The 23,908-nt window shown below is 34.2% G+C and overlaps 1 protein-coding gene across 5 annotated transcripts in view; it reads right to left on the minus strand.

Moving 5' to 3' along the window:
• CADM2 (cell adhesion molecule 2) overlaps positions 1 to 23,908 on the minus strand; it is a 997,699-nt gene that overhangs the window by 75,658 nt on the left and 898,133 nt on the right. For all 5 annotated transcript variants that reach the window (XM_081138746.1, XM_081138747.1, XM_081138744.1 and 2 more), the window contains one exon: positions 6,835 to 7,013. In XM_081138746.1, coding sequence (XP_080994872.1) covers positions 6,835 to 7,013 — 179 coding nt within the window. The remainder of the gene's footprint in view (positions 1 to 6,834; positions 7,014 to 23,908) is intronic.

Here is a 23,908-nt window from a genome sequence, read left to right on the forward strand (position 1 = left end):
TTTCTTCCTACACTGTATAGTTCCATCTAAGCTTCTAAAGAAAGCCTCTCTAGAGGAAAAATGCTCATTATGAGTACACAGAATTAATTTACCAACTGGTAAGTCTGTTTCCATGTGAGGGAACAGATTTTAGCTGAATTCTTTTTAATGTTTGCTAGGCTGTACATCTGTTCATGATCCACACTTCCCTTTCCTGCTCCCCATTTACCCATCTGAGATAAAAGATTCACTGTTTTACTTCCATCTTGATCTGTATCGCCTTTCCTAGCAGTACAGCTAAGCAAACAAATTTGTGTAGCCTCTCAAAGTTTCTAAATGTTTCATTGCTGGATAATTGTGATAGTACATGTACTTGTGACTGCCAACTTTTTAGTCTAGCTACATTTACTCTGATACACAGAGTATATTTTTTTCATTTTAATGTGAAGAAAATACTCATTAGCTTTTAAATCATTGATAATCATAATATAAATATGTGAAATATATACAGTAAGACTAAGAAAGTGTGCATTATAATCATATTTGCTTAGTCCTAGGTTAAAATAAATTTAAAAACAAATTTAGGATATTACTTTATGATACTCCTAATCTTTGCATAATAATTACTGCATTCACTTACACATGTATCAGTCATTTTGCTAAATTTAGGATCAGGTACCAGTAATCCTAAAGCAATTCTGTTTATATTTTGCACACTAGTTAAGTATTTAAAAGAGATGCTTGATGGCTTACAGATGCTTGTAACAAAATTTGGAAGCTTGGCTTGACGGAGTCTGTAAGATCTTGGTGTGCAACTTTCTGTCTCTGAGTATTTTTGACATTTATTTTTAACAATAAAAGCAGAGTGAAATAAAAGTGGTTGTGTCAATTCTTTAAAACTGGAAAGGTACATTTAATAGCTAGATACCTTTCCCTAGACTAAAACACATAGACATTTCTAGAAGGAATATTCTTTTATATTATTAAAATTAAAAATCTGAAACATTCTTTTCATAATTGTTCTTACTCTAATAATAAAATGTGGTGAATCCTATTTAATATGTGTTAGTTTGAGGTAAATTATTCTGGAAAGAAACAAAGAAAAAGCAATATAGTATTTTTCATCAGTATTCATTTCAATAGACACATGAACTAATAACCAAAGCAAATCATAACATCAGTGATATTTTAGGAATACCAAGTCAGCAACTGTCAGTAAACTGATTGGCATGACAGAAATATAAACAAGTTTTTTATTTTGTTTCATTTTCTACTATGATAGTACTATGTATGGAGAATCTTACTTGTTTTTATATGTTCATAAAAATAAAATTTGCTAGAAAAGCAAAATATATACATATAAAGTAAAAACGTAGAAAGGTGCATGGTGGCCAATTTCATCAAAATAAGAATAGTAAAAGTTAAGATAATGAAGAAGCAATGAATTGTTATAAAAGTATATTCATGCAAGTAGAAAATAATAAAGAAATGGAATAAGTAGGAACAGTGGCAAAAGAATTTTTTTTTAAATCTCCTAGAAGGGTAATAGGAAGTGTAAATTTGGAAATGAGGAACATCATAAAAAAACTTTCTGGAAGAGTGAATCTCAACTCTGTAGTGACTGTCTGGGACAACCCTGAGTAGGGACCTAAGTGGAGTGGGTTGTCCACAAATTTTCTAATTGAACTACCTGTTACTCTTCTATAATAGAGGCCTTCTGTAGTAGTGTAGCTACAGGTAGAGAAAGAAATATGTTGCTCTTTTTTTTTTCCTACTTATATTACTGTATTACTTCCTGAATCCTGGGGAGGCTTCGAGGCTGGAGGTGCTACTAAAGAGTTCCAGTGTCTCTGTCCATCTTCCATTTGTGTTTTGAAGAGTGCTTACAAACTGCTCTAGTGTGAGTGTGAAGGGAGGTAACAGGCACTGGGAAAGTTGAGAAGAAAGAGGTTTAGGATGTAGAGGGAATATGGTAATTTGTGTTTCACACTCTCATTAGACAGCTTTTCAAAAGTTCCCAGGTGCTATATGTTTCTGACACTTTCAAAATAATATTGTTTTAATCGGTTGCTGATAAATAAATATGAGCGCTTGAATTGCTTCCAAATGGAAAATAAGATCAGCCTTAGGTCATCTGTAGTTCTCTGCAGTCATCCCTTGTGTGATAAACAGGCATCTGCTATGTTCTCTGCACTGGAAGATACAGATCTGGATAGTCTTAGCTTGGGCAGAAAATACTTTATCTAAATCCTCTGATTTGATGTTGCATCAGAGAAACAAGGGTGATTATAGCTTTTATCCTGCTCAATAAACTATATTACTAACTTACTCTATTGTTATATGTTTAAGCTTTTTATTGCTTAGTTAGCAAGGATTTAGAACTATCTTGTTTTTCACTGGGGATAGCCTAATTCCTGCTTTGGGTACCATTCAGGGAAGAGTATTGACAATAAATTATATGCAACTCATGAGTAAGTTTCATATCAGAGCACTGAAATTATATTGCCCTTGATATGATAAGGCTACTAGTAATATTTTTTTAGTGATAATTTTTCAAAATATATACAAATATTAAATCATTTTGTTGTACACCTGAAACTAATACAGCATTCTGTCAATTACACTTCAATAAAAAACAGAAAAGAAGACCAAATGTGTCAGTCCTTTAAATATCTTTAATCCAAAAACTTTTGCAACTGATTTTAACTTTGATTCTATGGGTTATTGAACTTATTGTTTAAACTCAGTCAAAATGTTCAATGGTTTCTACAAAGAGCTATGGAAACAAAACTGGATAACTAATCTTAAAATGATAAGATTTGAAAAAAAGAAAAAAATTCACATTAATAACATTGATTATGACACGCTACTCATGGGCTAGTACCATGCTAACAATCACATTTCAAGTTCTGACCAGTTGAGGGCTTATTGACAAGGTTCCAACAAACCAGGGAACACATGAATTGCCTATAGTAAGGGCCGCAGCTCTCAAGGGAATGAATGTGTAAATAAGCCTCTTTTCTTTACTGAATGAGGCATTTGTGAAGCTTTAAGAATCTGCTGTCCAGCCCCTGCGGGTTTCGCTCAGTGGCTGGAGCGTTGGCCCGCGGACTGAAGGGTTCCAGGTTCGATTCCGGCCAAGGGCATGTACCTCGGTTGCAGGCTCCATCCCAGCCCAGGTCGGGGTGAGTGTGGGAGGCAGCCAATCAATGTGTCTCTCACCTCGATGCTTCTCTCCCCCTCTCTCTCTCTCCCTCCCTTCCGCCCTCTCTGAAAAGCAATGAAAAAAATATCCTCCAGGGAGGATTAAAAAAGAAAGAAAGAATAAGATGTCTGGAACCTTTGATTTTTCGGTACTGTGCGTGTGTTTGCACAGTATGTGCGTGTGCACCGCTTGTGGTAGAGGTGAAGCCAGTGTGAAAGGGCCAAGGTGTGGACAGAGATCCATGGAGACCTGGGTGAACAAAGAATGCCGGGAATATTTCAATGTAATGATAATAGTGGTCTAATTTGTTGCATATCTCTGTACCTGACGCTGTGTTGGGCACTTCGATTTATGATATATACCATTAGCTAATGAACAATCCAGAAGGGCTGTGTTACTATTTTTATAAAAATTCCAGACACTGGAACCACATTCTTACAGACTCTGGAAATCTACAGCATTGTATGTCCATTCTCCTATAGCTCTTCCACTTTTATATCATAATTACTTGAATGCTTAACTTATCTTTCATGTTAAACTCTAAACTTCTTGAGTGCTATTACTCTTACACTGCCTTTACACTCGGTGGATAAATGCTAAATATCTACTTAGTGAATGAATGAATTTTTCTCTTGATCTGAGTTCTACAAACAGCAGTTCAGCAGCACATTTCGAGACCATTAATATGAAAGCAATCAGTCATTCTAAATAAAAATCAGGATCCTAATAATAACAAGAAAATTGTTTCAATATTTTTATACATAGCAAAAACAAACCAAAAAACTACTGTGCTCACAGAAATTAATAGTATAACTATGACTACCAATTGAACAGATTAATTTTTTAATTAAAAAATGCTACTATTAAGCTTGTTAATTAAAAAAATGCTACTTTCTTTCCTAAAGGAATCTCCATAATGCAAATGTTTCATAAGTACAATGTTTTATCCTACAAGTATTTGTATGCTCAAATTTGTTAGGCCCAGAATTTCATACTGGCAGTTTCAAATCACCATCTGTAGTTCTAATGCTGAAATTTGCAAAGATGTAATTGGGAGGGGGGGACAGAAAACCTCCGGTGTCCATAATACAAAGTGTCAGTGCTGTTAACAATTAAATGTGGTAACATTTAAATAATGAACTTCCATTGACACCTAAAGAATAAAATCTAACCATTAGCATGGCATCTACATAGCAGGTGATTTCACAGGAAAGCGCTCAAACCTCCATCAAGTTAAGAATCAATAGGACCTAGGCAACCATGGTACAAAGACTCGGTCTCAGCTCATGAAAGGCCCTTCTGTGCTAGAGCTATATTAAATTATCACAGCTGATGTAAAATCAACCTTGGTGTAAAAGATAAAAGGGTGAAGTTCTCACAAATGATCACTTATCACTCCATTCCGAAATGCATACAGCATTCATTATAGATCGAAATGCCACTCAAATTTCATCATTTAGTAAGGTTTTGAAACAGCCAAACCATTAACAGAAGAGAGTAGCTTTTTATATTTATACCACCAGTGACTAATGAAACATTATACTCTATGTGCAAAAAGGGTGAAAAAAACCTTTATTTTGTAATGAACCCAATTGGAGTTCTTTTAAACACAGTGTAATATGGTTTCACTGTTTCATAGAGCCTCTCATTACTTGTGTCAATAATCCTGGGTAAACCACTGTTGAACTTCACAGCATTTATATAGTAGCATGAATAGCATTAATCTATGGGGTGCTTTTGATAAATTGTAGTTCAAAAAGCAAAGCCAAAAATGACTTCTTACAAAGTGCTTAGAAAAGTATTTATTAGAAATGTGTCAACTGCCAACTACCTAAAGGCAGCTTGGCTACTTAGGAAATCATGCTGTTGGCTGGCTTGCAAACACTGGAAAAACATATGAATTTTCCCCACTTGAATTACTTTTAAAAAAACGAATGACATTCTTTTCATTTAAGTATATGATTTTCTGTCACTCCCTTTTAATTCTCATTATTTTTAGTGTCATATTGCTTTTGACACAATGTGACATGCTATGCAACATTCCCCCAGGTTCCCAGAAACTGTCAGGTGAGAGAAGCACTTAGAAAGCTAAGGGTGAATCAGACTACACCTCATTTACACGACTGCATGATCCACACATGCAGGTCAGCATGAATGGACAGCTGCTCCCGGACTCTGCTCTAAGGCTCTAACGTACCTTCTTGATTTACCCAGTAATGGTTACATTCTCTCTGGCAGTAAGGTGGCAGGGTGTGACTACAAGGGTTTACCACATTTAATTCCATTTTATCAGTCTAATCAAATTAGGCTGATCTTTCTTGAAATTTGTATAATTCTTAATATGCTAGAAATTAATCTCTCAGCTCTATGATCTTCAAGATGTTTATATGTGGATAGTCTATTCGCTGAGAGCCTTTACTTGCCTTTGATAACAAAGTGGTATTAAGAATTGAGAGATTGCATACAATAAAGCAATTTGAAAGCAGACTATTGACTTAATATATTATTTTTCATCTGATTTTCACCTGTATTAAAGCAAAATAAATACCTGGGTAAAAACACCACTGGATTATGTTTTCCCTAAATTTAGATCTCTTTCCAAAGAATTAGATTTTTACCTCCCCTACCCTCAAATTCTTTCTTGGAACTAACCCATGTTTCTTACAGCATTCTACAATTACATTCATGGGAAAATATCAAATAAACCTACACTCTTCGTGATTTCTAAGATCCACTGGATTTATGACAGCATTATGACTTACACAATACTCATTTGGAATACTGTAATATTGTGTAGAACACAATACTAGTCTTAGAAAAGTTTTTCTTGGTGAAATATATCAGAAAAATGTTCCATTCTCTATGCTTCTCTCTCTTGGAGATTCACAATGTACCCTGCATATAAAATAAGCTCTGGGAAATCCTTCAGTAAAGAAACTTGACTTTTTTTATTGCAGTATTTTTAAATCTCATAAAAGTTATCTCCATCTAACAATATGTTAGTGTTACCTTATAAACAACACATTGCGGCTTTTAGAGGTTGGAAAAAACAGATACTTTTCAATCTTGTGTATTGGTATTTTTTACTGAATTTTGTTATATATACTCAAATTGTGAAATTAGTGGAGAGGGGGAAAAAATGTCTGTGGGTGTTTCAGATATTGTTCATGAGAAATTAATACAGTTATCATTAATACTGTAGACCTCTGCCTTTGCTGCATCTCAGTGGCATGCTATCATTCCTTGTGAAACCAGTTACAGCAATTATAAGTATATTTTTATGATAATACAACCAAAATTAGCTTAAGGGAAGTATAATTTTTATGATTCTGATTTATAACTAAAAGCACTCATTTGTATAATTGAAAGAAAACCATTAATATAATTTAATAGTCACCACCCCAAATTACACAATATATTTGTAATAAAGAAAGCTTGTTACAAAAATAATTTTATTTTTAATGTATCTTTAAATTTTATTTTATTTGTTTGACTTGAAACAATTAAAAGTGAATCTTGGAGATATTTACATTTATGAGATCTTCTGAAAGAAAAAGAAAACCTGTTTAATTTTGTTATTCTAAAGATTTTGATAAGGTTTTTCAGGAGATACACTCTTTCACATATAATAATGTCAAAAAGGTACTCACCGTGTACGATGAGGACATACTCCGCACTGCTTTGGCCGATGGTGTTTGTGGCTTCGCATCGATATGTACCATTATCCGTTTTGTTCAGGAAAAGAATGTTTAGCTCCCTACCACTCACAACCATTCGGTCAGGATCTGGTAATTCTCCACCATCCTTTGTCCACAAAACAGGTTCTGGCCTATTGGATTTTAACACACACAGATAGAAAAAATAAGAAATGGTACATATTTCGTGAATTAAATAAATCAAGCAATTTGTAAATTTTTAACACCCATTTTGTGCATAAGCATGTCCTAACATCTATAAGGTACCAAAAGAACTATCATGCACTCACTCAGAAGATTTGAAGGTATGGTGAATATATTTTAATTCTATTCTGCTTGCGCAGACAAGTACTAAGAAACTAATATTGAGTTATTATAGGAGTCCCTGATATAAAGCCGGTTCTATGGCCCTAATCCTGTTGCTAAGGATTCATACTAGCTGGGCTTTGGGGAACCATCCTTGGGTTATTGGAGCAGCTTTCCCCAGAGGTACCTGGAATTATATCTTTACATGAAGGCCATCACTGTGACACAGTATTGCCTGAGGCCCCTTAAAGCTTCTCCCTCTTCCCGCTCCTGCTTTTCTCATTCCCTTGCAGGTTTTTATTGAGAGCTCTCTTATTTTTGCCCCTCGTTTTATTAAGATATAATTAACATATAATGCTATATTAGCTTAAGGTACACAACATAATGACTTGATATATGTATATATTGCAAAATGATCACCACAATAAGTTTAGTTAACAAACATAACCTCACACAGTTATATATTTTTTATGTGAGGAGGACTTTTAACATTACTCTATTAGCAACTTTCAAATATACAATACAGTATTGTTAACTATAGTAATCATGTTGTACATTACATCCCCAGGACTTATTTATGTTATAGCTAGAAGTTAGTACCTTTTGGCCACATTCACACATTCCCCCTACCCCCACCCCCACCTCTGGCCCATATTTATTCAACATTGTACTTGATGTCCTAGCCAGAGCAATTAAGCCAGAAAAATAAATAAAAGACATTCAAATCAGAAAGGAAAAAGTAAAACTCTCACTATTTGCAGATGGTATAGTACATATAAAAAGCCCTAAAAACTTTATCTGAAAAATTGTTCGTACTAATAAATAACTTCAGTAAAGTTGCAGAATACAAAATAAATATACAAACATTAATTACATTTCTATACAATAACAGCAAACTATCAAAAAAGAAATATAGAAAACAATACCATTTACAATGGAATTGAAAATAATAAAATATTTAGGGAAAAAATCTAACCAAAGAGGTGAAACATATGTACACTGAAAACTGTAATACCTTGATGAAAAAAATTAAATAGGACACATAAATCAAAAGATATTTCATGCTCATGGATTGAAAAAATTAATATTATTAAAATGCTCATACTACCCAAATAAATCTACAGATTCAATGCAATCCCAAAATTCCAATGACATTTTTCAAAGAAACAAAACAACAATCCTAAAATTTGCATGGGACCACAAAAGACCCTGAATAGCTAAGCAATTTTGAAAAAGAAGAAAAAAGGTAGAAGGGTCACATTTTCTGGTTTCAAACTATTACTAGCCTATAGTAATTAAAACAGTATGGTATTGGCATAAACATATAGATCAATGGAACAGAATAGAGAACTCTCCAAAAAAACCCTTGTACATACAATTAAGTTTTGACTAAGGAGTCAAGAATACACAACGGAGAAAGGACAGTCTCTTAAATAAATGGTGTTGGGAAAACTAGACAGCCACATGCAAAAGAGTAAAACTGGACCCCTATCTTACACCATACACAAAAATTATCTCAAAATGAATTAGAGTTGAATGTAAGATTTGAAACCATCAGACTCCTAGAAGAAAACGTAGGCAGCAAGCTCCATGATACCAATCCTGGCAATTATTTTTTTGGATTTAACACCAAAAGCAAGGTAACAAAAACAAAAATAAATAAGTGTGACTATTTGTGTTACATGCCATTGAGTCAATTCCTGGTAACCCTATGAATGAGTGATTTCCATGATGTCTTGTCCTCAATAGCCCTGCTCAGCTCCTGTAGACTCCTGCCCACTGCTTCTTTTATGGAGTGAATCCATCCCGTATTTCATGTTCCTCTTTTCCTGCTGCCTCTATTTTTCCAAGCATTATTGTTTTTTCCCAGAGAATGTTGCCTTTTCGTTATGTGCCCAAAGTAGGACAGCTTTTGTTTTTTGTCATTTTTGCCTCCAGCAATGTCTCAGGTTTAATTTGCTCTAGAGCACACCTGTTTGTCTACCTGGAGGTCCAGGGTAGAGCTCTCCTCCAACACCATTTCAAAGGAATCAATTGTTTTCCTATCCCCCTTCTTCACTGTTCAACTGTCTGACATAGGAACTGGGGCTACAAGGGTGTGAATGATCTTAGTTTTTTCTCCAATGACACATCTTTCTCTTGATGATCTTTCCTAATTCTTCCATTGCTGCACTTCCAAGTTTCAGCCTCCTTTCATTTCGTGGCTGCAGTCTTCATTTAAATTGATGACTGAACCAAGATAAGCAAAATCTTTACCAATTTCAATATCTTCACTGTCTATGTTAAAGTCATGTATTTCTTTTATAGTCATGAGGTGTGTTTTCTTGGTGTTCAAATGCAGTGCTGCTTTGGCACTTTCTTCTTTCATTTTCACCAGACGGTGTTTTAAACCATTGCTACTTTCTGCCAATAAAATGGTCATCTGCATATCTTAAGTTATTGATATTTCTTCCACCTATTTTCACTCCTTCTTCCTCTGAGTTTAGCCCAGTTTTTTATATGCTATGTTCTGTGTACAAATTAAACAAATAGGGAGATAAAATGCACTTTTGTCTGCCACCTTTGCCTAGAGGAAGCCATTCTTTCTCTCCATATTTTGTTCCAACAGTGGCTTCCTGTCCACAACACTGTTATGTATCAGGATGACCAAGTGCAGAGGCACATTCATTTCTTTCAGAGCAACCCCTAGCTTTCATGATTCATGCAGTCAAAGGCTTTACTGTAGCCTATAAAACATAGACTTTCTTCTGAAGTTTTTCGGAGCATTCCAATATCCCACAAATGTTTGCAATTAGGTCTTGAATGCCTCTTACTTTTTTAAAAAAATCCAGCTTAAACATCCAGCATTTCTTGCTCCAGATAAGGTAGAAGCCTTTATTGCATTACCTTAAGCATCACTTGACTTGCATGGGAAATTGGAGTAATGGTCCTTAGTTACTGCACTCCTTGGAATCTCGTTTATTGAAAATTAGGATGCATATTGAATATTTCCAATCTATAGACCACTGTTTTGATTTCCATATTTGTTGACATATTCTTGTTAGAATATTGACAGATTCAGTCTCTTTGACTTGAAATAATTCTATCAACTCCTAGTGATTTTCTTGTTCCCAATATGTTCTTCCAGGGCAGCTTTCCCTTCCATTTCTAGAATTACAGGTTCTTCCATATAAAATCTTCTTCAAAGGTGTCTGTCATCCTTTTGTTTCTTTGGTATAGATTTTCAGTGGACTGTTTCCCTCTTTATTTTCTCTTGGTGAAGTAAGATTCTTCCTTGTTGGTCATTCAGCATTCCTAGTCTAGGTTGGAATTTCCCAAATCTTCTGGCAGAGATCTCGTTTTTCCTTTTTTCTTGTTCTCTTCTACCTCCTTACATTCACTACTGTAATAGTTCCCTTTGTCTCTACATGATACTCATTAAAAAACTGCATTCAGGATTCCAAACCTGCTTTTGCTAGCTTTTACTTTTACCTCTTGCCTGTTTTTAACAATTTTTAGTGTTTGTTTTGTCATCTATCTTGGTTTGTCTTTTCCTTATACCTCAGGCATTGCCTTTTCACATTCTTCCCTAACAATATTTCTAGCTTCAGTCCACATTTCTTCTGGTTCTCAGTCAATTGATTTTAACAGTGCAAGTATCTTTTTTTATGAGTACATTAAATCGATCAGGAATGTTATTTGTATTATATTCTGACACTGCCATTCTTTTAGTGCTCTTCTTCAGCTTTAATGTTTGATAGTCATCTTGTTTTGGCAGAGAGAATACAGCTTCTCCATATCCTGCTTCCAATGACAGAGTCTGTTTGATTTCTATATTGGCCATCTGGTGATGTCCATGAATATAGTCATCTTTCCGGTGGTTTGAAGCATGTATTAAAGACACTCCATTTCTCCTGAGTTTGTAATGTCCAGAGTAGAACACTTTGTAGATGCCTAACTGACAATGTCCCATTCCAGTCCACTTCAGTTCACTGACATCCAGCCCTGCAATGTTTAGATGTTCCATTTCTTGCTTTTCAACTTCCAGTTTACCTTGGTTTATGCTTTCTACATTCCATGTTCCAATTGAATGTGTTGTGCAGCATCACATTTCACCTTTGTGCACATCAGCTGCTAGACATCCTTCTGGCTCTGATTTATTTACATCATTAGCAACAATGCTATTAGTACTTGTTCTCTGCTCTTCCTCGTTAACTGTTAGAGTGCTTCCCACTCTGGGATTTTCATCTTTCAGTACTACCTCATATTTCATTTTGGGTTTCCTGTCTCCTCATAGGGTTTTTAAGGTAAAACAAAACAAAACAAAATAAATAAATAAGAAAAGAATATGTAGCAGTGGTTAACCATTGCCTTCTGCTGCAAGGTGTGGGGTCCAAACCACATGTGGGACTACATCAAATTAAAAAGCTTCTGCACAGCATAGGATACCATACAAAATCAAAAGACAAACTACAGAATGGAATGCAAATCATAGATCTGATAAGGGTTAAGTATCTAAAATATATAAAGAACACATCTTTATAGCAAAAGAAAAAAAACAAACAAACATAAAAAATAAACACGGGAACTGAATAGAAATTTTCCCAAAGAAGAAACACAAATAGCCAACAGGTATGCAACAACACTAATCATCAGAGAAATATAAATCACAAACAATGAGATATCAGCTAACACGTTTGGATGACTATCATCAAACAAAATAACAAGAAATAACAAGTGTTGGGGAAGATATGAAAAATAAGGAACTCTTGTGCACTGTTGTTGAAAATGTAAATTGTTGAAGCCACTATGGAAAACAGTATGAAGATACCTCAAAAAATTAAAAATAGAACTATCACATGATCAAGCAATTCTACCTCTGGGTATTTACTCAACAGAAACAAAATCACTGTCTCAAAAATACATATGCATTCCCATGTTCACTGCAGTATTATTTACTTAGCCAAGACATAGAAACACCTAGCTGTCCATTGTGGGATAAATAGACAAAGAAAATATATTCCAAATATAATGATTATTCAGCCATAAAAAAATAAGGAAATCCTGCCCTTTGAAATAACATGAATAAACTTTGAGGGCATTATGTTAAGTATAATAAGTCAAACAGAAAAAGACAAACACTGTATGATCTCACTTATTTGTGGAACGGAATCTAAAAAACAACAACAAAAAAACAGGGAATTCACTGAAATTGACTTCTCTTTGAATCATATATTTGCAAAAAATTCCCATCTAAAAATTTGCTTTTAGGGAGGAAAGTGTAAATGAATCATGGATTTCTGCCTTCGAAGATTTCGCAGTGTTTTATGATCATTAATGATGAGAATGGCTATTAATAATATTTCCTGCCATTGTTGATGATGGTAATTATCCTAGATACTTTACATACATTTTCTACAATCCTCACAAGAATACTTTGGTGCATATCATTTAAAAAATGTAATGCTTATAAGAATATAGGATATTAGAGATGTATCTAATCTCTGGTGTGACTCCATCATAAATGCTTCATGCACTGTCTCTTGCTTTCTAACATGGTGAATATTTTCGTAGATCTTCAAAATTTTCTAATTTAAACATGATTTTATCACATCATCAAAAATTTTTGAAAAATATTTAATTATTTGTTTATTTTGGTGAAAACACTGAAGTTATATTTTGTTATTATGGACACAATTAGAATATGTGTCTTGTTAACTGATGGCTATACCTATAACAGCTTTTCTGAGAAAAAGATTATATTTTTTCTGACAAAATTTTGTCAAACAGATAAAAGTTGTGAACCAAATAATAATAAATATTGAAAATCCTATCAAAACAAGCAGATTGGAAATGTAATAAAAGAATTGCTTCATTTAAGTAGTAAAAACTTGGAGAAAGAACAAAGAGAAGGCAGTTTTATCAGGACTGTACCCATGAAACTTCTGAAAAAGAATTCTATGAAAAAAATAAAATAAGAAACTAGCTACCCAAAACGATTAGAAATATATAATAATTTATATCATCCAATTATATAGACAACTCACTTTCATAGTATCTTTTATAAAAGCAGCACCATTAATACTTCTTGACTTCATTCATGTATCTCAGATCTGCTAGTTATTATTTGAATTTACTAATTCTTATTTATAATCTTGTACCATAAACTTCCTTTAAAGTGTGATAAAAGCATGGCTCACTGCATTTAAGTGAAATATTAGAACTATTCTTTCTACAAGGCCATGTTAGGACAACTTTAAAATAGTAGCTTCATGTGGATTAATCAGAATTTTAGAAGATTCTTCCTTAAAATACTACTTAATGGAGGTATTTTATTTATTAAGAGTCAATACTTTCTTTATATATGTTAGATTTTTTTGAACACACACAGAGATGTGCATGTATACACACATTTTCAATCCAAACTGTCATAATTTTTCTCTGTTCATGTTCATAAGCTTTCAGTCACATTTTAAAGCATATGATTCTTTAAATATGTAATTAAATTTAGACATATATTTTAAAATTGTGTGCATAGAAATAAAGTTAAAGATATAGATAACTTTTTCAAGTTGCCAATCTTTATTTTAAAAAACTCTGTTTTAAAAAAATAATGGGGAAAAAACTAAAAATAGTTAACAGGAGAAAACAGCAATATAAGTTACTGACACTGCAGAATTCTAGGTCCTATAAAATATGATAGTAAATCTTTAAGATGGCAAAAAATTTAGTACCATAAGATATGATTTTAACGAAATGGAGGTTAGAGTTTATGCATCGATTAAAAATAGCCTACACATATTCCAATTAGTACTTAAAATCTTCAAGCTTCTTAATCATCATAAAAATATGAAGTGGTTCAGCCAGTCTTGATACAATTTCTATTTCATCTTAATAAAGAAGGCCCCTAGGCTTTTTCTAATTGGAACCCAGAAATGATTGAGTTCCTTGCTGCAATGAGTAACAATCTTCCCTGCTGTTCAGGCAACCAAAGGAGATCATTTAAAAAGTGGTTGTGGGCTACAGTCCCTATGTGATAAGGCTGAAAAAGAGTAGGAGCTAGACACCAGGTTTAACATGATCTTGCTTATATGTGGAATCTAAAGAACTTAATAAACTGATGAACAGAATAGATTCAATGACATGGAAGCATAGATGAGACTGACGAATGTCAGAGGGATGGAGGAGGGTGGGGGATGGAGGGGGAGAGAGTAACCAAAGAATTTATATGCATATGTGCACAACCCAAGGACATGGACAATGGTGGGAAGAGGGACTGGGGAGGGGGAAGGGACAGAGTGGAACGGTCATTGGGGAGAAAAAGGGACATCTGTAATATTTTAAACAAAAATAAAATTAAAAAAAAAAAAAGAGCATCAGGCACATCACTGTTTAACTTCAGAGTGAGAACATTACTACATTCAACCCAGAGAGCGGCCCATTTAAAAGCCCACATAATTTGAAGTTGGAAATATTCTATATGAGATAAAATTTGATTTACGTTTCTATCTGCTAAATCTATAGGGCTAAAAATACGTTTTATTTTCCATGTACCTTAAGACATTTTTGCACCAACTTCTTCCTAGAATGACAGAAAACAATAACAAAAAGGAAACCAAGTCTGCTTCTGCATTTATTCTCTTGTATTCTAAGGCTTTGGTGAAGTTGTTTTATCTTAACAGAACATATGTTTTCTTGATTTTTAGAGAGAGAGGAAAGGAGAAAGAGGGAAGAAATGTTGATGTGAGAGAGAAACATCAATCGGTTGCCTTTCTTCCACACCGTTACCAGGGATTGAACTCACAACCTAGGTGTGTGCCCTGACTGGGAACCCAGCCAACAACCTTTTGGTGCACGGGACAATGATGCTCCAACCAAATGAGCCAACGGGCCAGAGCTATCTTAACAGATATTTTGAAAACTCTTTTTTAACTCAATATTTTGCTTTGTATATATCTAATAAGAAATTCTTCAATATCTTTAACAACTTTATGTTTATAGATTAGCATTGGAAAGAATTGCCACAACTCTCTGATTATCAGTGCATTTATTATCTTGAACCAGATGAAAATCTGATTCATAATTTCCACTGAAACTCTTTAGTTAGTCTTTGGGACACTGATTCTATAAAGTTATGCTAGAGTAATAGTCCATCTAATTCTTCCAAGTGTATATGGGATTCCCCACTCCCTAGGTGTTGATGAGAATGGAATTTTGCTTTGCCCTCATTGCTTTCCATCTCTCTTTTAGGCTCACGCTTGAGAATAAAAATAAAAGATAAGCAGTTCAATTATGGAAAACTCAGTTCCATAATGTAGGTCTACTGGAGGAAAACAATTCTTCTGGTGTCTTTAAGGAAATGGACAGGAGTAAAGGTCCTTTTAAGTTTGGTATGGATGGCTTTTCATTACTTTCTTTCCCCAAATGGCAATATCCTCTTTGAGTTCCTTAATAACCACAGTACTTTTCGGGCTTTAAATAAAATTAATCTTATGAAAATTAAACTTAGATTTCCCAGATGAAAGAATAAAAAAAGTCACTATAATAGCATTCAAGTAAACCTTTTGCTGTGACTCAAAGGGGAAAAAAAAGGTAATATATATCTCTTACATTTTCTTTAATATAAGACAAAGCAGGAACTTATGTTAATAACTCAGTGCCTTAGGTATCTAACTTACATGGCACATGTAATGACTACAGCATTTATTTCAGTTTAGAAATTTCACAGGTGGCAGTAGATGTGACTGAAGTTTTAATATCAGGGATGTTTTTTTTTTAAGCCTAATTTTTCTCTATTTCCTGTGATATTTTCACTTTAAAGTGAAAGAACATGGTAGGAGTTATATAAATTTCTTGGATCCCTTTTTCTGTTTTAAGTAAAAACTTTTAAATCAAGAATTGTAGTGCCTGGTACACCAAAAGGTGCCTAGTTTGACTCCCGGTCAGGGCACATATCTAAGTTGCGGATTCGATTCTGGGTCGGGAAGCATATGGGAGGCAACCAATTGGTGTTTCCCTCTCATTTGATGTTTCTCTCTCTCTCCCTTTCTCTCTCTCTCAAATCAATAAAAACATACCGTTGGGTGAGGGTTCAAAAAAAAAGAGAATTATACTGAAGAACTATGCATAAAACTCTCAGTATTTATGCTATCAAATTTTTAGGAAAATGGAGTGAGAAAAAATCACATGCAAATTAATTGATAAATACATTTGAAATTGGGTTTAGGTAGAAAATTTTAAGTTTTAGGGATTCTGAGAAGAAAGATTCTGAAAGAACTCTAACAGTTCTCCAATGGGAAGATTGAGATTACAGCCATAAGCCAAAGCCCAAAAATTGCCAACCAAGTAAGGAAACGAAAAAAAGAGGAGAGAAAGAAAACTAGAAGCTGGGGTCACTCACTCCTCTTTAAAAATTTAAAATATAAATAAACAGTAAGTTCAAGAAGTAGTCTTCCTTAGAGCAGGGAAACCAATTCAAAATATAATTTTGAAATGAGTCTCTGTAGGAAGAGAAGGATCTGCTTGCTAACCAGAAGAAATAGAAGGGGATTACTTGTAGAGCTATTTGTACATTGATTATTTCGTATTTAAAGACACACGAAGGGTTATTTTGTTATTGCAAATCAAAAGAGGTTTTTCTGAGCACAGTTTGTAAATAACATTCTACATAGATTCAAAGTCATATTCTTAATTATTGCAAAAACCTCACCTCTTGAGGAGTATATCCAGCTGTGATTTTCCCCTCAGATTTGATTGCTGTGCAACTTAATTGTAATGAAATTTGTTTTCCTTTTATTCCTGATATTGATTTCATATTTTTATGGGAGAAACTTTTAAAAAAAAAAAACATATCTTTATTGATTTCAGAGAGAAGAAAGGAGAGGGAGAGAGAAAGATAGAAACATCAATGATGAGAGAGTCTGCAAGCCGGGCATGTGCCCCAACCAGGAATCAAACCCTGATTGCCTGGATCCCAGGTCAACGCTCAACCGCTGAGCCATGCCTGGCTGGGCTATAGGAGAAACTTTTAAGACATAATATAACTTATGCTAACTGCCAACTTGACTTTAGATGGTTTACTTATCACAATTTAGGCTCATTTTAAAGCACAATTAAATATTTATGTATGTTTCTTTATAGATATAGTTTTGCTCAAGGGAAAACAAAACTTCAGAAACATTTATAGTGGAATAGTCTTCAGAGAGTCTCCACGAATTTAATTACAGATAATGTTCTACTTTTACACTTATATCTTAAGACAGATAAGATGTCAACGAACATTTTTGTTGTTGTTAAAGACATTTTATTCTTGACTAGGAATCTAATAAGTTTATGCTAGTATTATTAAACAATTATCAATAAACAAATCTGTGCAAGTTTTGAAACAGGAATTATGAAGGATATAAAGAAAATAAAGTAAGTAACTCTGTTCTCTGTGATATTCTATTTTAGTAGTTTATTTAAGATATATGTCACCAGCCATAACACTTGGTGGGACATAGTAAGTAGCATAAATGAGTCATAAAAGATCAGAAAGATTCATCACACCTAAATTGGAGACATTACAACAACCTTTATAAAAGATACAACTTTTGATTAGTGTCTTTAATTATGATAGGATTTTGACTGGTAGAAATGGAAGATGCCATCTCATGAGGAGTCAGAACCCTGGATGCTTGCCCTCCAGAGGCCATACTGTTGAAGAGATAAATTTAACTAGGATGAATGTCAGGAAAAGAGAATACAGTTGATAGGTAAAATTGCTATGGGCTAAGGTAATTAGGAAAGAATAATATTAAAAGAACTTAATATGATAATAGAGTCAGAGTCCTCCGATAGATGATTGGATAGAGAAGATGTGGTAAATATATATAATGGAACAATACTCAGCCATAAGAAAAGGAGAAATACTGCCATTTGTGACAACATGGATGCACCTTGACCATACCATGCTAAGCAAAATAAGGCAGACAGAATAAGTTAAGAAGCACACGATTTCAACCATATGTGGGATATAAAACTGAGAGCAATGAATAAACAAACGAGAGAAACAAACAAACATAAACTCATAGACACAGACAACAGTGTGTATGTTACCAGTGGGAAGGGGGTGGGAGGGTAGTAAAGGGAAAGGGGGCAAGTATATAGTGACAGGAGATGATCTGACTTTGGGTGGTGATCACATAATGCAACATACAAATCATGCATTATAGAAATGTGCACTTGAAACCTATGTGATCTTATTAACCAATATCACCCCAATAAATTTAACAAAAAATAAATAAAACAAATAGGTGATAAAGGGTTTGCGTGACACACTAAAGAATTTAGGCTTTCTGGAAAAACAAACCTATTTTTTATGGCATTTAAGAAGTGAGAATTCCCGGTCAGAGTTTCCTTTAACTGTACCAATGGGCACTATCTGAAAAGGAATTTCAATGAATAGACCATATATAGACTTCTGAAGAGAGCAAACAAAGTCCTACATGAAGTTGAAGTAATGCTAAAGGAAAGCACAGAATAGATAATAGAAGAGCTGTTGGTAAGTAAATATAACGTTTTGGAGCCAGACAATGCATGGTGTAATGGAAGAGAAAGGGAAATCTCTATTTACGGTGTTTGGTCTGTATCATAGGAATAATCTCAGTACTACATAGGAGAAAGTAACATGAAAAACCAACCGACCAACCAACTAGGCAAACAAACCATAAACCAGGATGAAAACAAATTGAGATACAGCAGAAAGGGAAGGTTGGGGATTTCCTTTTAGGATATGCTGAATTCAAGTGCTAGAATAAAATTAAGAAATGCATATCATTCCTGCAATAAGGAAATGGCCAAGGACGGGACTGGAAGACTTTACAGAGAGGATTTGGAGCCAAGCAAGGGTCTTCGCTGAATAAGGAGAAGGAGGAGGAGGGGGGGAAGGGGAAGGGGAAGGGGAAGAAGGGAGGAGGGGGGAGGGGGAGAAGAGGAAGTGGCAGGGGGAGGGGGAGGGGAGGGGAAGGGAAGGGGAAGAAGAGGAAGTGGAAGGGGGAGGGGAAGGGGAAGGGGAAGGACAAGAGATTACCCAATACTTTGAAATACTTTTATTTAGTACATGAGAAAAGAAAGGCAATGAAATCCTACAGGTCCAACAAAAATTAAAAAAGAATGATGTCATAAGAACAGAAAAGAATCTCTAAAAATTCATTGACCTAAACATTTACCCTTAAAACTCACCCGATACCTTGACCTCTCAATTCTCTACCCTCTCACATGCAATAATTATTCTGCTAGCCCTACCCCAGCCATGATCGCACACTAGACTTCAGCATCATCATAACTCTAGTACCTTAAAAATCTCAAGTTTTCCAACGACAACCTCCCACCTTTTGGAATAACTGTTCTATTATACATCATCAAAACCTCCAGTTCTAACCAACGGACCGACCATTTACCTTTAATTCTGCAGTACCCTCCGAATCCCTTCTTTAATCAGTCCTACAATGGAATCAGTACTTTGTTTCTTTGCCCTATTCATTATGCTTATCTGCTTAATTTCCAGCCCTAACGAACACAACTTTTACATCTTCTTTGTAACTTTTCCAGAACATCAAAAGAAGCTGAAGAAAAAAAATTAGAGGTTTTAATTACTGCTCTTGAAGTCCTCATGCGCAAATACACATAAAAAGCAAAGAGAAAGGCAATTTTAAAGCCAAAGTAAACTTTGTTATTGTGTCTTTGAGTATTTCATGTCTTTCAATTTATTTTATTTTATTTTCTCTTTTTCTAATCTGGAACTATGCCTCATGTATTATCATAAACATTTTTAGAATATATGATTAGATTAATACGTTTCTGCCTTCCATAACTCTTTAACATTATATTTAAAATACATATTTTTGCAAAATCTAAATTTTGATACAGCTAGCATCTTCATTTGTTAAGTTGATTCTGTCCTAATATTTCAAATATTTAGGACTGCAATAGTACAGTAAATGAAGGGGGGGGAGAAAGAAAGAAGCAGCTTGAAGAAATTACTCAGATGAAAAATTCTTACAATTTCTCTTTTCAATCTGTAATTTTCCATTGTGTTTCTAGCCTTTTGCAGTTGTATTGATTCATTTGATAAGTTCATCTTTGTGTATTTGTGTGTGTGAGTAAGAGAGAAAGAGAGAGAGAAAGAGAGATGTGTCCTTAGCTTTTTCAACATTGGTCTCCACACCCTTCTGCTTTTAGTGGTTTCTGGATAAATTCTTCAATCTCTTGTTTTATCCTTATAATTCTTATGGGTTACTCTTTGCTCAATGTGGATATAATATTTCCCGTACTGGCACAATTCTTTTTATGAAAAGCAATGGACTCCCCCCCCGCTTTCCATTTGCAGTTTGAGAATCCCAGTGATTCCTGTTGAAAGGCTCAACACTGAAAGCCCCTGCTCAAAAATCAGCTTCGGTCTGCTTTTCTGATAGGATTAAGAGTGTTGAACGAAGTACTAAATGAAGTTGGTTTGAAATGGAAAATTCAAGTCTACTTATTCCATGAAATGGCAAGTTAAAACTCTGACTGAGTTATCTACTCATGTAAATTCCTGAAATCAACTATTGCACTAGTACAGTGTCAAGCAGGAGCAGTCTCATTACATCGAAGGTTAGATTTAGACAGGACAATAACGTTGATGTTAATATCACCATGAAATTTAAAACCTCAATAGCAAATAATAAATGGACTTCTTCTATCTTGATTAATCTCAGCAAATGCTACTTGATTATAATTTTTCAATGCACTTCTTACCTCCACATTTAGAAGCTTGTCGTTAAAGCAGAAAATATCCTATATACAAAAGTAAGTGCCCTATAGATGACTTGAAAATAATGGTATTTTTTTAGAGTGACTGTGAAATCCTGGACCACTTTTTACTGATGAGTAGTGTTGATTGATGATTATTTTGACACTTTTAAGAAACAAAGCAATCATACTACAAACTATAATTTCAGCCAACTTATGGCACACGAATAAAAGATTATCCCTAAAAAAGATAAGATTGCTATGATCCTGGAGGAGTGACAGATTTTAGCACCGAAGGGAAAATATTCAAAATTGTGCCAAATGCTCAAGCTAATCTCTCAAGGACTTGTGCTAAAGCAAAACAATTACCCATGCCTTATCTGTACTTAACATTTAATTTCTTTAATAATCACAGAATATTAATTCCTGGTTAAAAGGTGAATAAATCTCAAGTAAATGTTCATTCTCACATCTGAACAATAAGTTCTTCAATGTATGTACATTAAGCTTAAAATCTTATTTATATATTTAAAAATGATCATTCTTAAAAAAATATATTTTCAACTTATTTGAAACTTAGTAGCTCCTGAAAACCTCATTTGACTAAGCCAGGCTTTAGAACATTTTTTAAATCAAGATTTTATAAGTCAGAGTTTCTCAGAATCTGCCACTTTATCAATCTATGTATATTATAAGGACAGTTTGATTCCATATCAGATGTATCTATAAACATCATAATCAATCAGATGCCTGAAAACCATTCAGTTCAAGGGCACATCATAATGGTGGGGTCTTATTATCCATAGAAGAGTTACTTTGCAATCCATTACTTTCACTAATATAAAATAGTGCTAATTAACCTTTTAAGATCTAACACTTATGTTAAACCCTGTGTCACCATTATAGAACTGCTTCTGCTCCATAACTTGTTTCTTTTCTAATATTGAACCAATAGTCTCAGAAAAGTAAAAGTAAAGTGCACATAATTTATCTGGTAGTTGGGGAATTAAATGTTCAATATAGGTAATTGCTGGAGATAATTGAAATTTGAGATTAAAATTTGAAAGTAGATTTTAATCATCTGGTCCTTCTCAAAGGATCAAACATTTAAGCAGGACATACTTAGTGGCACTTGACTGTATTTTTTGGTGCTAAGATCTCTACAGTTTTAATGTACATTTTTGCATAGTGCTGGTCTTAGAGAAACAAGTAATTAGGGCCTAACATGCTCTTTCCCTGAATGTCTTCAAGTCCAATTTCATGGCAGGCATTGCTAATGCATCATCATATAGTACACAAACACCAGCAGGAAATTAAAATTTGCTCTTTCCAATGTACTGTGGCATTTTCTTTTTCTTCCTTCCTTTGCTATATTTTCCTGTCCTAGTCCATTATTTTCTATTTTATTTTTAGTTTTCAAAAAAGGTTTTTTTAATTGATCTTATAATTCATTAATAAGTCACAACCAGCAATTTGAGAACACTGCATTTGTGACCCACAGTGAAAGCTCCCGTAGCCTCTAGGTCTTTCTGTCCCTACACCGACAAGCTATTATATTTTTAATCTTACATCTTTATAATTCTTACTATGCTCATCCCTGTTATTTGTAACTTTGAGTGCCAGTGCTTAAGTACATCGCAGCTAGCCATTTCAAGGACAACTGCTGGTCACAAGTCAAATTAGTTGCTGCTCTCCTCTCCTGCTTTTTAAAATTTCGTCTGCCTCTCTTCCTCCTGTCCTTGAAGCAGCCCAGATATTTTTAGTTCTCTGAATCTGCAAGAGTTGGGCTTTGAGGCCATCATCAATCACTGACAGATTCTTCCTATTCTACTTGCAGACATTTGTAAATGTTCACATTTTCTACAATTTGGGGCATTGTTTGCTGTTTAAATTTTTCTTGTTCAAGCTTTGAAGTTCAGGAACTTCTATATGATGGTGGTTATATCTGAAAAAGTGAATCAATACACACCATACATTTTAAAAACTGCGCAGTGCAGAAAATCTTGTTAGATTTCTAAGTTTGAGTAAATGGCTCTCTGAGCAAAAGAATTTTCTTAGCTTCAACATTAATCGACAGAGAACCAAATGTCTACAGTGAATCTAAATTAATTTTATTTCCCATATTTTTCTGCATTTATTTTACAAAAGTGATAACCAAAATGTTTAACACAGGCACAGTGTAATCTACTTCTTAGTAACTTGACCAGATCAGATGGGTGTTAATTCTAACATTGATACATAATATGAAAAAAAAAATTGCAAAGGGAACAAAGCAAAAGTTTTTTAATTGATCTTATAATTCATTAATAAGTCACAACCAGCGATTTGAAAACACTGCATTTGTGACCAACAGTAAAAGCTCCTGCGGCCTGTAGGTCTTTAACACAGGCATAGTGTAATCCATTATTGAATGGCACTTGTTGAGCAGTAAGTTAATAATTTTTTTAATCAAGGGTGTAGTACAGTATTTCATATTTTTATGACTTTGTTTTTATATAAACACAAATGCAATGTTTATAGATCTTTAGATAAAAAGTAAAATGCTTAGGTGTGATCTTATAATTAATAGATATAAAAACTACCAAGTTTTAAACTCATATTACAAAGCCACTGTAATCAAAACGGCCTGGTATTGGTACAGCAACAGGCATATAGATCAATGGAACAGAACAGAGACCCCAGAAATAGACCCACGCCATTATGGTCAGTTAATATTTGACAAAGGAGGCAAGAGCATCCAATGGAGTAAGGACAGTCTCTTCAATAAGTGGTGCTGGGAAAATTGGACAGATACATGCAAAAGAATGAAACTAGACCACCAACTTTCACCTTACACAAAAATAAATTCAAAATGAATAAAAGACTTAAATGTAAGTCACAAAACCATAAAAATCCTGGAAGAAAACATAGGCAGTAAAGTCACAGACATCCCACTCAGTGGACTTTACACTGATACATCTCCTAGGGCAAGAGA

The sequence above is a fragment of the Miniopterus schreibersii genome, assembly GCF_964146895.1.
Source record: "Miniopterus schreibersii genome assembly, chromosome: 5".
Lineage (NCBI taxonomy): Eukaryota > Metazoa > Chordata > Mammalia > Chiroptera > Miniopteridae > Miniopterus > Miniopterus schreibersii.